The 16701-nt window shown below is 38.8% G+C and overlaps 1 protein-coding gene and 1 long non-coding RNA gene across 2 annotated transcripts; both read right to left on the reverse strand.

The window, feature by feature from the left end:
• Nucleotides 1-331: 331 nt before the first annotated feature.
• acer2 (alkaline ceramidase 2) lies at nucleotides 332-14215 on the reverse strand. The gene is made up of 6 exons (XM_020100498.2): nucleotides 13755-14215; nucleotides 13249-13363; nucleotides 10107-10248; nucleotides 9336-9473; nucleotides 4060-4197; nucleotides 332-3246 (listed from the first exon to the last, which is right to left on the reverse strand). The coding sequence occupies exons 1-6, from the start codon at nucleotides 13866-13868 to the stop codon at nucleotides 3060-3062; spliced, it is 834 nt and encodes a 277-aa protein (XP_019956057.1). The 5' UTR covers nucleotides 13869-14215; the 3' UTR covers nucleotides 332-3059.
• Nucleotides 14216-14564: 349 nt separating this feature from the next.
• On the reverse strand, nucleotides 14565-16683 carry LOC109637862 (uncharacterized). The gene is made up of 3 exons (XR_011243886.1): nucleotides 16481-16683; nucleotides 15978-16108; nucleotides 14565-14969 (listed from the first exon to the last, which is right to left on the reverse strand). It is a non-coding gene; the product is annotated as an uncharacterized lncRNA (long non-coding RNA).
• Nucleotides 16684-16701: the final 18 nt, after the last annotated feature.

Consider the following 16701-nt stretch of genomic DNA (forward strand, 5'->3'; position numbering starts at 1 on the left):
TCACACAGTATATCTTCTCATTTGTCAAATGTATGTCCATATTTACAGTATATGGTAAAAGTCTGTATAAATGTAAGTTATTTTGTGTGATTCCAGAGACAGTCTGCTGTGTAGGGCTGTGTATACACACTTGTACTGTTCATTGTGTTTCTGGCTCTGCATGATGATAGTCAGTGAAAAAACTGCACCCTAGTGGGAAAACCAGTCAGCTGCACCATAGTGAGTCTGTCGTGCAAATTCATTAAGCTATAAAATTCATTGTGAAAATTATTGAAGCATGTATTATGATTATTTTGATATTGTGTTGGATTTGTAAAGTAAACGCCATTAATCAGTTTGAGTATATACGTTTATTGCATAAAATAAAATAACTAATGTTCTAGTCTATTACAAATACTTGTTTATAAAACAGGATAAATTATAAAAATAAATACTTTGTGCAGTTTGTCTGTACTGTCAATGCAAGCAGAAAAAAAATTTGCTTGAACACACAAGTCCATAGAAAAAGACGACTCATTGTTATGTGATCATGATCATACCTCATGCCAAGACAAACATCACAATGCAGTGGGAGCATTAAAGAGACACGTCTCAACACACCAAGTCTTTTCTAACTTAACTCTCAACTTGTTTATATTAGCATACAAAAAAACACCAACACGGATCAGATGCATGATTTGCAGCACAATAACTATTCTCGGGCACTACACCTATTTAGTTCACATTGTCAATATTGTCCAAAAAGATACAATATAAAAAGAAACCCTGTAACAATGTTTGGCAATACAAAGGTAGTAATAGTACAATATCAAAATAATTCACCATTTAGGCCGCTGCTTTGATTTTGGCTGCACCTCAATTAGAAAAATATAAGTTGCTTTGGACTTCACGAAATGTCACTTCAGAAAAAAAAGAAAAATGGTTGTTTTCTTTGTAAGTTGTAATAATAATCCTTTATGTAAGCACAAATTATTTTAGTGGTCTGGACTCCCAGAAGCCTCAGCAGGGCGACAGGAGTGAAAAAATATTAGTTTAACAGCTTGAGGCAGTTTTTAAGAACAACATGTACAACAATGGTTTGAGGTGGAAAAGCGTCAGTGAGCCCTGTTTTGCTTTGAATCATCCAAACATGTTTTTCCCTTTATAACTCCACATACAGACTCTATTCACTTTTTAGCCCAACTACAATGTTTTAGTTTTAGGGTCAGAGGTAATAAAAGCTTATCTTTATTATTTGACTTGCCATGAGCTACATGCCACATCCATGTACTACTTAATAATACGTTTATTTATAGAACACTTTTCAAAATCTAAGTTACACAGTGGTTCACAAACAAAGTGCTTTAATGTAACCATACACTGTATTTCACCTCTTAGACTAAAAACTTCACTTGCCAGTAATCCATTGTCCCGATTGATTAAGGCTTTTTGCACATTTTACATCGTTTCAATGACATTTAGCAAAATGTCAACAAAAAAAAAAGAACCCTGAAGAGCAGTTGAAGAGGTGAGATGTCTGGGGGGGGGAATTAACATTCAAATCTGTACAATAGCAATCTTATCTTTGAGTAAATATCTGTAATGATCCTGTTCTTTATTGCAACTTAGCCAGAGGCTTTGAAAATCACTCTTTATTTTGTGCAGAATAAGTAATTTGTTACTTGATTTGTCAATTCTTTTTTAATACATTCTGATTTCACATTCTGGTTCTTTTAGATTTTGGCCAATATCAGTGGGTACCTAATGATTGAGTAATACATCAATAATATGCTTTTCATAGGAAAATAATTGCATATTACATTATTAGTTAATAAAATATATTTATATATAGGAATATATTAAACATTTCTCATATACTATCTCAAACATTAACTGTGGCATGCTGGAAGAAAAAAACACCCAGACTAGAGAGAAGCCTTTTGTGTTTCTGACTTTTTCCATGAAAATGCCAGTCGACACAAAGGGCAGGTTTACCAGCATGAATCCATTATGTATCAGAAATACATTCGGCTTTGTGTGAATAACCTTTTCATAACACTTCTGTAACATCTTGAGAACTGGCCTGTTGACACTTTGAGTTTTAATGCATTATGCATTTATCACAGTCACTGAATCCAGTGTTATATTGTTTCTGATTTTGATTTCATTATGGCCTGACTGCACCTATGAGATGCTATATTTATGTTCATAAAGGCAAACTAACGCTTTATAAAGAGGTTTTGTGAGTTAATACAAAAATGTACAAAATGTCTCCTGCAGAGCCTGAGCATGTTGAACACTGTAAAGGTTTCTTGGCTTTGATATTGTGTTGTGTAGAATGTGACTGTGTGTCATTAGCTGCTTTCAGACATGCACTGAACTCCGGGTAATCTCCGGACATTCTCCAGAGGGGCTGTGTGTGAGAATGCAAATGTCAGAGTGAGAGGACTTTAGACTTTCTCCAGAGTTTCTCTGTCCAGTCCCCCTGGTAAAAAGTAAATGAGATCCTCCGCAGGTTTCACGGCGAGCGGGTAAGTGCGTTGGTGACGTTTCTAACACCCGACAGATGCAAAAATAAAATAAACAGAATACAAATAGCTCCGAAGAACAATTGGTGCCACACATAGAAGACGCTGAAGAAGAGTTTTTGGTGATAAGGGCCGACGTCGGTGTGCTGTTAACATTAATGTGTGATCTCTGCAGCAAAGTTAATGTTACGTCTTTCTGTTGTTGTAAAACCTGCTGCGTTATTCGTGTGCAAGGAAACCTCTGAAGAAAGTCCGAAACCAATTGTGCCAACGTCCTCCGGAGTTCATGTCTGAAAACAGCTATTTTGTGACACCTGTTGCTCTTTGAGTTGCATAAACACTGCTGTGTAATGAAGACCAGACCAATGAAACAATGAATCCTCTCAGTTGGCCCACATGTGATTTACCTACATCATCCAGTCACCAGAGCCCCGTGGATGTCAGGCTACTCACAGACGTGCTGGATGTATGGATGTATCGTGTCGTCTTGCTGTTTTGAAGACATCCTGTTGAGAAGTGTGGGAGCCCAACCAGCTGAGCTGCAGACTCACTTTATGTCACCTTGACAGCACACTTCTTGTGGACAGAGAGCAGGGAGACGTAGGGCACGCCAATGAAGGCCCACTTCTCGTTGGGCCAGAACATGATGACGGGGCCTCGCTCTGGGGCCTCAGTCGCGACGTCAAAGTAGGCGAAGCAAACGCAACCCAAGTAAGAGGCCAGACATATGAGGATGTGCCTGTAAGAGCAAGAGGAGTTTGAATGAACCAGACTGTGTGAGAAATGATTTGCTAAATATACCTGTGTGTCTGCAGGTGTCAGATTTAGTGTGTCTACAGAATAAATCTCCTTCTTATCAGGTTATTTTAGTCTGTGTTTAGTCTCTTGTTGAACCCTGAGGACTCATCTTTGTTCCTCTCAATTACATATTCATCTCCCTCTTAAGTCACACTGCTCATGAAACACACAAACTGCAACTATGCTACTGTCCACTACACAATGGTAACATGGGAATAAATCAGACATACAAGTTCAAACTGAACACTCTGATGAGGAAAAAAGTAAAGATAAATGTAACACAGGTACACAAAGGTGGAAATAGTACGCCTGACATGAACTGCTTATTTACTTCATTTTGCTATATGTCTTTAAAAAAAACAAAAAAACACAGACATGTTTAAAATATGATTTTAAACTGAGGGTTTTGAAAACAAGAAAAAAAATTCCCAGTGAAATAATATTTCTGCATCTTTCTAAAACAAAATCCCTTATTTGTAGTATTTAGCTAAATTTTCTATTTTATTAAATTTGGTTTCTTTTTTTTTGATTCTACAGCATCAACCTCACATATATTCTCATTCATAAAATATTCTTGAAACATTGTTGTAAAAATATTACTATTTCAGCTTTTGTATTTCAAGTAAATAAAATTTCTAAAAATTAAAAATGTGTATTAATTTCCATTTCATAGTCAAAAGAGTGCATTCATGGTTGGTAAACAATCATAACCCTGGTAATGTCCCACACAGTGCTGAGATGGCCGTGAACTTACCAAGCACAGTGTAAGTAGGGAAAGTTGACAGATGACCACATTTCACAGAAGATCCTGTCACTGATCCAGCAGAGCAGAGCCAGCGCCCACCAGATCCCTGAGATCAAGCCCAGCTTGAACACACGAGGGTTTTCACACCTGCAGTGGTCGAGGAGAGAACACTGAGAACTGTGTACAACTCTGAAAACGCACATACACACACATAATGCAGCAATATATGCAAGTCTGCTCTTTGTTGTCCTGCAGCCTTTTTATCATCAAAATGCACCATCAGCACACACAGTACACACTTTCTGTACTTAAACATCTGAGTTTACTGAATGTGATTAATCTTGTGGATGCTGACCTTTAAAAATGTGTAATCTGTGTATGCAGGACTATGAAACTGAAGAAATAGATAACAAAAATATATTTTTTTTTACAATAAAACATTGAAATATAAATATGTCAATGAAAAACCAAAACTGATTAATCGGCTATAAATATATGCATTACGTTTTTAACTTAAAGATTTGCCTCTTCAACATCCAGTAGATACAGAGCAAAATTATCTTTAATTTGAAGATGTGATTTGAACTTGGTGAATGTTTGTATTTTATCTCTCCAGAAGTTCATGCTGAACTACTTTAAGTAGCTTAACTGTTAAACATACATATAACATTTATACATTTTATACCTTTAACCCTATAACAATAATAACTACTATCTTTTGAGAATTTAAAATATAATAAAATAAAAATTGAGATGCAATAAAACAACAATTTTAGGTTTTAAATTGCATTGGGAGCCTTCCTAACGTATAGGGTGTGGATGGTCTCTTCCAGAATACACTTTTTATTCACTTGTGATGGAGAACAAATGTTTACCAACTATTTTCCACTGTGCGTAAGGGGAGCTTTTATTATTTTCACCTGAGATGTCCATACCAGTGTGTGAAGTTGTAGTTGTAGCACATTTATCTTTAGAAGAGATCGTTCTTTTTAGGGACCTGAAAGATTTGTGAGTGACAAGTATTCATGTTGACATCCAAAATATCTCCAAGTGGACGGCGCTCTGACCTGCAGATACACGAGCTAATCCTGGCTGCTGCTGATAAACTATTCTTAGTCATGTCCTCCTTACGCACGGGGGACAGCTGAGGCGAACGTGAGTGCCAAAAGAAAGACAGGGACTAAACTGAGTGACGATGCAGCAGAGGAGTAGTCACCGTGACGCAGTTTGTCCCCTTAAGAAAGCATTTGATGAAGTCATACCATTTCAGCAGCCTTTAATTTGGGTCACCATTGTTTCAAGGGGAAAGGAATGTAGAGACAGCACAAACACTTCCCAGAGAGCACTTACAGCACAATAAGATACAGACAAACAAATCTTAAAGCTTCTTAAATCTATAGCTTCAAGCAAATGGTTTTTAAGTCAGACTCCTGGGAACTCCTCTCAGACAAAGCTTGGAAAAAGACCTAAAAAGTTGAAATGCTCTGTTGAGCTGAGGAGAACTGCAGTGCTGGCTGGTAATTCTGAGTTTGTCACTAAGAACAACCACCTTTACGTTACACCGGCCATTTAAGACACTGATAAAAGAGACATCATTGCGAATCCCACACAACACAAGCTGATCCAGGATATGTGAATGGAAGCTAAAATAAATCTGACTCTTTCTCTGCTGAACTCTCTTTGTCCACCTCAGCATGCAGGTACAGCTGCTGCTCTCTGGGACACAGTGAGCATCTCACTGCATGGGACTGAAATGTGAAAACTGGTTCCAGTGCCTCCAGCTAGAAAACACTTACTACTGATAAAGACATGTTACGAGTCAATGTCACAGACAGCAGTAAATCACCTCTGGCTAATGATGGCAATGTAGACTGTTAGCTCAGGGGGGGTTGTTTTTTAAGAGAAAACGATACCACTGTGTGGAAGGTCATTCCGTGTCAAATCCACAGAGGCCCTGTCATACTTCAGTTTAATTGTACAAAAAATGTCCTGCTTAAATCTTCGTTTTAAAAAAGCGAGTTGTGTCCTTAATGAATGTGTGATTCATAACTTCTGATGCTACATGTTTGAAATTTTAAACAGTCCTTCAATAATATGAGACTTCTCTAGCTTCCAAAACGGTTTGTCTCCAGTTACATATTTGCCAAGTTATCGTTCAGTGAAAATTGTAGTAAAATGGTTTACAGCTTCGCACTGAACCACATCAGATGTTTAAAATTGACATGTAATCGTCGGCTACCTTCTTGGCAGGTGTGTATATCTGAACACAAATTTGTGATCTATGAAGCATAAGATAAATCCTTTGACATCTATATTGCAAAGTGCATGTTTGCGATCTATGAAGCATTGAAACAGTGGTGAGCTATAAGGAGCAGATACATGAGGAATAGAAGCACATGGCTACGTAAAGCGAAGTAACCAAAAGTCATGGTAACTAGAGGAAAACACGCAAACCCTTGAAGACCCTGTAGGATACCTTAATAAATACTGTTTGGTTCAATGTACTTCACATATGTGCATTTACCGTCAGACTATGCTGTCTGGCAGTTATGCACACATTCTATATCCAGGGACACAGACCAAATGTGCTATAACATCTGCATGGTCTTCCTCTTCTTACATGGTGTTACTTAAAGTCAAGTCAGGTCAGTAAATGAACCAAACAGGCAACTTTCTTACATAACTGGTCCAGAAAGGGAGCAGAAGAATCTGTGTCATGGCTACTCAACAGCAACAGGAAGTGCAGAAATAGATGATGTCTTCCCAGAGGGAAATATACCATTAGGGTGTCATCAATATTGTCATATTCTACGTCAAGTGCTGGAGGTGTTCTATGGTCATGGGAGCGAGACCTGGCTTAGCACCAGGTATAAAGTGAGCTGACCTTACTGAGTTTCCATGTACACACTGGGTCAGCCCACACCTCTTCCTGCTGACAGAACCATCTCCTCACGGCTGCATATCTGGAATACTGTGACCATATCAGCCCAAACATGTGAGATAAGAAGCACGACACAAAACCGGGACTTCTCCTCGGACAGTTAGTGAGGGAGTGAAAAGGAGAGTTTGACCAGTGGAGGTGACGATAAGTCAAGGAAAGGTCTGTCTGTGAGCCTGCCTGTCTGTCTGTGAGTCAGTCTGTCTCTCTGTGTCTGCCTGTGAGTCTGCCCGCCTGTCTGTCTGTCTGTGGGTGGAAATGTCCTAAGACGCTTCCCTCACTCTGGGGAACAGACAGGAACAAGCTCCATTAGATCTGTGTCTTAAAGCCGGAAACTTATCGAAGACTCCAAAGACGCAGCAGCTCTTTACTGAAAAATGTAAATGTTTTTAGAAAGTGAAGTGAAAATAAGACTCAAGTTGTATTAAACCTGAGCAGATGAAAAGGTATGACTTTTTAATAGATGGCCTTTATATTTGCCGGTATGTGCACATGAAGACATGTGTGAATATGAATAGATATGTGTATGTGAAATTATACAAGATTATAAATACAGTATTCTAATTTGCTTGTACTTTATTTATCGGCTTTTTAAGAGCCATGCAAAACCGCAGAGAGTTAAATTATGCATGTGACCATATCTGTTCTTTCACTAGTTGATAAGAAAATATGCTGGAGATAATTTTGGGATATTTCTTCTTCACTCTCAGGACAAGTATGAAATTGGAAGAGAGAATGGGGAAGGACACAGCAGGTCAGAACTGAACCCACGACAGCTGCAGGAAAACCAAGGTCGTGTTAAATTAAACTTTGCTGTAATAATCACAAAACTTTTTTCAAATATAATCACTTGGTTTTGTTTCTTATTTTTCCTTTATGAATAACCAATTACTGCAGGACATTGGTTAAATTGCTTCAACACTTCAGCTTTATGTAATATTTGAGATGGATATCCTAAACACAGGACAAGTTGTTTTTGTCCAGCTTGAAGTACCTTGAACAGGGGCCAACAGACTAACGGTAAGAGAAAAAGCAAACAGAAACAGAATAGTCTGTCCACTCTGATGGCAAAAGTCCATCAGCCAGGGCCTCAGGAATTCTCTCCCACTTAGCAGAACAAAAAAACATCAATAGACGAGTGGCACCAGCAGCAATGTCAAAAGTCACTAGAAGGTCGAACAATGGATGACTTCAGGTTAGACTGGCAGTGGTGAGTAAGAGTTGTGGGAAACGGAAACAACAGCACGGCTGCACATTGCTGGGACGGAGGAAAGCATTAGACACATGCTCACAAACATACACAGTCATGAGCAAGAATGTGCGTTCAGAACATTCCTTCACATCACACAGCCTCTAATTATCTTGTAACAGAGGACATGTCAACAGGCCATGTCAGTAGAAAAGGGCAAAAATGACATTAATATTCTGTTGACACCGTTACACGGTTACACGGTGACACTTGTTAGAGTGACACATAGATCAACAGCAGCAGATGAATGGGCTGAACAGACAACTTGAAATAGACACAGAAACTTGGCCTCTGCTGCTGTTGTGCTTTAAATGTAAACTCTAGTTTTAACTGTATGTGCAGATCAGCACGTCAGCAAATCAAATAGGGCTTCAGACTTACATAGAATCAAGTTGTAATTTTTGTGTGTAGGGAACTGAACTGATTGAACTAACATTGATAAATAAGACCTGCTCACAATGGGGAGTAGAGGTAATTCGGAATCCAGTGGACATCTGTGTCATGATGAAGTACACTGGAAGATCTAAAATGTTTTTTGTTTTTTTTAAATAACCAACTATATTTGAATAAAAGACTGTATAACAATAGTGACAACAGCATAATCTGATATTTCCCACTCATTCTAAAGGGCATGAATAATAATGCCGTTTCAACACATGGTTTTCTCCGTGTAAAGCAATACAATTTATGATGGACTGTCAGATGTTCAGGTAACTGATACTTTTTTTTTTACTATTTTTCTGTGAATCTATTTACTAAATAGCCAACTAGTTAGCAGTTACACAACAAACTGTACACTCTGGATATTAGAATAACTTTCTTGCAATCACAGACGTAACAACGTTACAAATCAGGATGAAGAGAAGACAAACAATGAAAGGTGTGTATTAAGTTATATGAACACAATCATTGCTCTGCCATTAAAGTCATAATAAACCATAAAAAATAAAGATGATGAACACCTAGCTCTGTTGTATGATGTTCCTGTATCAGGATTCCTCCCTCAGCTGCTCAAACCCTGTTCTAAAGAAAAACATTGGCTCCAGCCCCCTGTGACCCTTGAAGGATAAGTGGTATGCCTGAAATCTTTCCACCAACCTTCTCAGCTCAGTAATGAGCAGTGCAGTGCAGGGGATGCCCAGTGTCATGAGCGACACCGAGTTGATGACAGGTTTGACAAAGGCCAAACCCGTGGTGATCCCTGACAAGATGCCGATGACCACTTTGAACCTTGACCTAGATGGAGATGCAAAATTAATCTGCTTCACTTCCATGAAGATTGATATGTGCATTGTGAAACACAGAAGGAATGTTGGTATGACACAAACAATCACTTTGACACACTTATCCAGATAACAAACAAGAATCACTGAAGCTGTGGAGAATTTCAGCAACAGCCTGAAGTGAAACAGCAGACATGGCGACAATGGAAAGAGAAGTAAAGACATGTGATGCAGCTTTTTCTGGTGTCAGCTATCTTAGACAGACCTATTATTAAACAGCAGAGTCACAGCAGTGGACACATCATATGACACAGTGGAGGCCAACAGGCAGCTACTGCAGATCAACCTGCTCAATACTAACACTAACACATACTATAAGTGGAACTGAATTGATGGAACAATCTGATGTAAAATCAAGTTTTACTGCATCAGAGTTCTCTAAAAGGCCTAATATTCTAGTCCACATCTGAATTCACTTTAAATCCACGTAAATCAGCTGCTGTTACAAATGTGCATTGCTCATTAGTACACATGGTTTGAAACCATGGTAATGCATCCTCCTCTGATAACACGTTTACACACTTAATGCTAGTGTCAAGCTTCTAAGGATGGTTATTTTGATGCAATGTCATACGACTCAACATACCGATCCCTCCTGAACATCCGAGGTAGGTATCTCTTGGGGAACCACATGCCAATGGCGCACATGAGCACCCATAAGATGGCCAGCTCATCCAGCATCTGGCCCAGGAAGCTGAGGGTGGCGTGAAAATATGTCGATCCAATACCTGGAAGGAAGAGACACAGAAACAAACAAGCGTTGGTCAGAGATGTAATCTAGTTTTTCAGTGTGTAAATGAGCCTTGATAAATGAGATTTAACAACATCCATTTAAAAGATAACGGAAAAACATCTATGCCTGTTTACAATGGGCAGTTTAAATCCAGTTTAAGGAGTCATAACTTTGTATTTTATATTCCAAATTCCACTTTTTAAATGGGAAACAAACGAAACCAATGAAAAATGTACATATGTCCACTGTAGTTCAACAGAATACAGGCTTGAAACAACATACATCAGGAAGTGTGGGCACGGAGGAGATTCAGGGAGCCCCTCCACCAGAGGATTAATCAGTGCAGCCGGGGGCTGCTAGCTGATTGATCCTCTGGTACAAAATACAGAAGCTGAGCTGTCTAAGGGAGACACATGAGGATGAACGCAGAAAGAGACGCACTGAGACAGAGAGACATGAGGAGGAACACAGAAGGGGACAGATGGTCAAGACAGAGCTGAAAAGCCAATAAGCCAGCGGAAAGTGCTGACAAGTTTAAGTGAACTGAAAAGTGTCTGTTTTGTCTCAGTCTTTCCTCCATGAGCTTTGCTCATATTCGTCTCGCTCTGGCAGCTCAGCTGCTGCCTTTTGAATCCAGGGAGAGTTGACTGGCCAACTAGTCTCAGCTGGGCCAATCACCTGGTTCCCCTGATTGACCCAGCTGAAACTATTCGACCATGGGGAACCAGGGGAGAGGGACCAGGGTGAACCTGGGTGCTCTCTGAGCCACCTCCACAGGAAGATTAAATGTTTTAGAGAGAAAACTGACTTCAGGGGCAGCGGGTCATCATCTTAACAAAAGCAGCTCAGAGAGGAGTACTGAGAAATGTCTGCTGTTTAAAACAAAGAGACACAAAGTAAACGACTAATCTCAAGGAGTAACTTGGACCTCAACGTATAACTGTGAGAAATGCTGTGGAGGGACGGAGCCGTCAGTGCCTCTTCGTTATCACCGTCCAACAGTCGTCTTACTATCAGCGTTATCTGTTTTCATAACAGGCTCCACTGCAGCAGAGTCACACATTTCAACTTCTTATCACAGACAGAAGTCTATAGAAAACTGTCATGGAAAGAACTGAAACAATTATTTGCTAAACATTCATCTGTAAAAATGTGTTTTTCTTTGTCCTCTGCTAGTATTAGAGCCCGACCAATATGGATTTTTGGTGGCAGATGTTAGGGAGTAAAGAAAATGTATACATGGGACAATATTTTTATTAAAAGGGAATATTATGCAATGATTCCTAAGAAGTTATCAAAACCAATACATTTAATTGAATTTAATAATCATTGCTTTTAGCCTGTAAATACCCAAATATTATGTGTGGGATATAAATCTTTCAACATGTATGAGGCATGTACAGATAGTCTTGTGTTAAAGTATAGTTGGATCATGTATGAGCCTGATGTTTTCTCAGCTGTTCTAAGTTACAGCTTCAGGTTATCCTGAAGAAAAAGACTTTATTGTGACTGTGCTTCATCCAACCAATGACTAGGCCTCTTGTCCAGATTTCAGTTGATTTGTCACAGTCCTAACTGGTGCTAAAGTAAATTAATGGCAGCACAGATAGATTACACTGGCACCATTTGGAAAAAACACTTTGGCTGCAGTGTCAGCAACGATAACCTGACACACGTCCCCCTGCTCCTGAGACGTGACCTCAGTGGATCTTGGGGAAAAAAAACTCAGCCGCAGTTGATAAGAATTTGAATAACTGACTCCTCCATGGACACTGATGGAAAATAGTGTATTTACTCTCAAATCGACTGTGTAACTTTCATTAACTTGCACACACAAGCTTAACGTAAAAGGTACAAATCCCAGTTTGAGAATCCATTAACTCTTTTCTGATCCCCAGTTTAAGTGTCTGTGGCTAAATGCTAATCCTTTTCAACTGCTCCTGAGAGCTGACCTTGGTGGATGTTGAGAAAATACTGATCACCAGCTGAAAAGAATTTGCATGCTGGCTTGGCCCCAAGCACTTGAACTGTGGCTGAGATGTGAAATAGTGTGTTGCATGGTCCCACACGTCTCCTTTCAAATCCTGTTTAACATCTAACCCCAAAACCAGTGATCACACTGTGAGGGAATCAAACAGGTTCCTTGTTCGTTCACTTGTTGACATCCATTTGAAATCTTACTTTTCTTGTTGCATACCACAAATACTTACATGTAGTATGTGACTCGGGTCCTCAGTGCTGTAAACATTTTGTTTGTGAAGGAAATTTATCGTTGACGTTCATCTAGTTATATGATTGCAAAGCCTGCAACCAAAACGCCTATATATGCAGTCCTCAATGTAGAGCTGTAACTAACGATTATTTTCATATTTATATATAAATATATATCTGCCGATGCTTCTGTATTGGAATTTGTTCTACTCCCTAATGTTGGTATTTGCATTGTTTCCCTAAAATCCATATGGGTCAGGTTCTAGTAAATAGCAAGGACAGAAAATATATATATTCTAAACATAATGTAGTCATGTGTAACAGCCCCTTTACATGTGATGTAAGTAATAAACATTTTTGAAATAGCATGTCTCTGACAGAGTCAACAAAATCTTAAAGGTCCAGTGTGTAAGATTTGGGTGAAAGGGCTCTATTGGCAGAAATTGAATATAAAATAATCATAGTGAGGTTTTCACTAGTGTTTTTCATCTAAATTGTACGACCCTATAACTTCCTGTTCGGAAGGGGAGGGTGAGCTGAGGGGTATTCAGCTGCAACATGCAACTTCACCCTTAGATGTCACTAAATCCTACACACTGAACCTTTAACATAAGAAACTTTGCAAAAAGGAGAGTTTCTGGCTAAGTTATAAACCATATATGTTATTAAATGTTTCTGTAAACCAGTATAAATACATCTTTTGGCTACTCATGAGAAATACACCTAAAAGAGTGTCATAAAGATCAAGAGGTCACCACACAATAAACACAGTCAGTCCACTTACCGACCACAACAAGCAGAATCCATATGAGGTAAATCCCACTGTTGAAATGTGTTGCATATTGGCGGAACAAGCACATTAGTATGGGCGGCAAAACAAAAAACAAAATGTTGCTGATCTGAAATGATAAACAAAGGAAAGCAATGAGCAGAAAAAACATGAACACATCTCATACATGTTGCTCACACGTGACAACATGCTGGCCAGAGGAGTTGACCAGTGTGTGTGTGTGTGTGTGTGTGTGTGTGTGTGTGTGTGTGTGTGTGTGTGTGTGCAGCTGAAATGCAGAAAAGGAAGAATGTGTAACCTGATGCTAACAGTGTGATGCTGAAGCTGAGAAGCATCATAACATGTTTTAGTCAGTGAGCTTTAAAGCTAATCTGTGAAGAACAGTGAGGCAGCAGTGCAGCACAAAGGAAAACGAAGAAGCTGCAAACAAAACTGTCAACAACAACAACAACAATAAAAACACAAAGCACACATTGTTGGCTTTGTCTGTCAGAACCGACCGTGTTGTAAAACTCAGCGATGCTCGGGTAAATAAGGTAATTCCCTTCGCACCAGTCCACATCGGAGCTGCCAGCCTGCAACTGGTCCCAGAAAATCAGATTAACGTTACTCATGTCCGGACTTGTTGTGTCGGAGGGACCGTGCACAGGAGGCAGCGGTCCTCCGTCCACTGCGGAGATTAACAAATGAAAAAGCACCGGAGAAAATCCCTCCAGCCTCTGTCCGTAGAGCTTGTTGAGCTCCGGCTAAACGCGCTGGCGCAAGAGCAGACACGTAGCGTACACTGCACGACGCGAGACACCGCAGGGACCGAGGCTGAGCAGCATAGTGGAGCCGCCGTCCCTCCGCACACTGTCCGGGTGTCGTGACCGTGACGCTCCGCTATGTCAGCCGAGCAAAGAGTCCACAACCACCACAAGATGGTTCACTGCTTCCGTGTTCCTCTCACACACGTGACCACGCTGCCTCTGATGTTACGTCGTAGGTTATTTCTCTTCATGTGCCCTCTGCTCCAATTGTAAGCTAATGGCTCTGAGGTTTAGAGGACTCCTCAAAGTACTCAGACTGTGTACTTGTTGAGTAATCCTGTGTCCCCTCCACAGAACAAGAATGAGCTTCTCCTGCCATCTTTGTTGAGGGATAGAAAAGCTTGATTGCAGTTCTCCATGAGACTGATATTGTTGGACTACTAGTTAGACTACTGCCTCAAATACTATGAAGTACTTATACTGAGAGTTTGGAATCTAATTTGTTTTAAGTTTTTAGATAATACAAACGATCCTCAAAAGTTTTGCTTATGGCATTTTTATTTAGTCTTTAGCCACATTTTCATGGAAGCCCATTTCCACCACTGTGATGATTTACCATCTCATAATTATGGGGAGAGGCCTGCCAGGCCGGCCACAGTGCGGCCATGCGCCATTCGTCTTCTTCTTTTTCTTCTTCTCAGCATAATCCAAGCACTCACTCTGTTTAATTGCATCTTATTTTTATAGCACAGCAACATCACATACATTTTTTTCAATGAACTCTCTGTGACATTTGACAATGAGAGATAACGGTTGTATTGAAGCATATATCAGGTGCACAATGATAGATTCAACAATGTAACATCATTTGACAGTAGCAATGACAGCAGCATCAATGTGTGAAAGGTTACAATGATAATAATGTAAAACACACTGTAGAAGATCTGGATTGTGCAGCTCTCATACCTGCAGAATGACAACAGGGAGACAAGATGTCATATTTTTCATTTTGTAAAAAGATATTGAATCATTACATTAATCATTTCATCAGTCAACACTGACACATTAAAAACATTAAAATCATTTCCACCAGAATAAACAACTTAAAATATAATTCTTTACACATTTCATGATCTCAGGGGAAAGTATTGACACCAACCTTAACTTACAACATAATTAAATGTGCCACAAGATATCAAATATATGAACAGATGAAATAGTGCAAATCAAACAGTGAGTTAAGTAAATTCTCCACAACATTTTGCTTGTGGATTTTGGATTGTGATTTTACGTGTAACAACTCAAATGAATCCCATTCAAAAATAAAATTAAAAAAAGGATTTTAAACTCACCTTTAAATTGAACATCTGAGTGAAGTCAGTGAAAGAAGTTGACATTTTTGATCTGCCAGTTTGTGCTTCCTCAGTTGATAGACTAAAACTTTTCCCAAAAGGCTGATGAGAGCTGATGGGAACATTTTTTATTTCTTTTTATTTTATTTTTTTGCAGGTGAGGCCTTTGCAGTTTCCCACCAGAAGTGACTCCCTGATTTACTTCCACGTTTCATAAAAAAATATCTTTATTGTCTAAACCCAGAGAGGTTGAATGCATCAAAGTGAGAAACCCTTTATGTAAAAAATAGTTCCCTTCTTCAACAATGGTTGTTCAATCCTCACTGACTTTAAATTACTTTTCATGTTGAATCAACAAACATTTCTGTCTGTAAACACACAGAATCACAATATAAAGAAGTGAGAAAAGAAAAAGTCTAAATAATACAATCCACAGATCAACAAACAAGACAATTACACTTTCAGGGATAAACAACCAAATCATTCTATTTCTCAGACTTTGAGCAGAGTGAACCCTCCTTCAGATACAAACACTCAAATAAAAAACAAGCTTTCCCTCCACTAGTTAAACATTTCAAACAAATGTCAGAAGAACAAGAAGTGAAGTGACTGTTGGACTCACCGGATGTTCACAGGAGAGTCTGAGAACAGCTGTTTAGAGACAGAGCTGCTACTGGACCAGCTGCTGTGCGGCCATCTCTCCACAGGGCGGCGCCATCCTGACTTCTCTTCCTGAATATGATGGATCCATAGCTAGAAACATTATTTAACGTACAGGTAAGTACATTTATAGTATTTTTCTGTGCACAAACACAATAAACAAATAAATAAGTGTGGACATTATTTGACTGATTATTCATACACTCATTTGCATCTTTTTTTCTCATTAAATATTCATTTTAATTAAGAATGAATCAATAATGGAATGTCTTTTCTGTAATTTTTTGTATTTCTGCTGCAAATTTTATAAGCTACGCTTATATACTTTATATTTAACTGAGTAAAACTAAAACAACAAAGAGAAATGTTTCCACCACAACTAAAAACCCTGCTTTGAGAATCCAAATTAAATAAACACACACAAATACTATCAGCCAAATTTAAAATTATATAAGATATAAGTACTTATTCAACAATATAATGGTCCTTGTGTATGAGTAATATCTTATCATATCTATCTATGTATCTATGTATCTATCTATCTATCTATGTATCTATCTATCTATCTATCTATGTATTTATCTTAAAAATGATCCAGATCATTGAGCACATGCATCAAATATCTCACTCTGGTACATATTTATATAAATATATAGAAAGTAGATAGAAAGTTATTTATAGGTTAA

Source organism: Paralichthys olivaceus, chromosome 8 (assembly GCF_024713975.1).
Source record: "Paralichthys olivaceus isolate ysfri-2021 chromosome 8, ASM2471397v2, whole genome shotgun sequence".
In the NCBI taxonomy this organism is placed as follows: Eukaryota; Metazoa; Chordata; class Actinopteri; order Pleuronectiformes; family Paralichthyidae; genus Paralichthys; species Paralichthys olivaceus.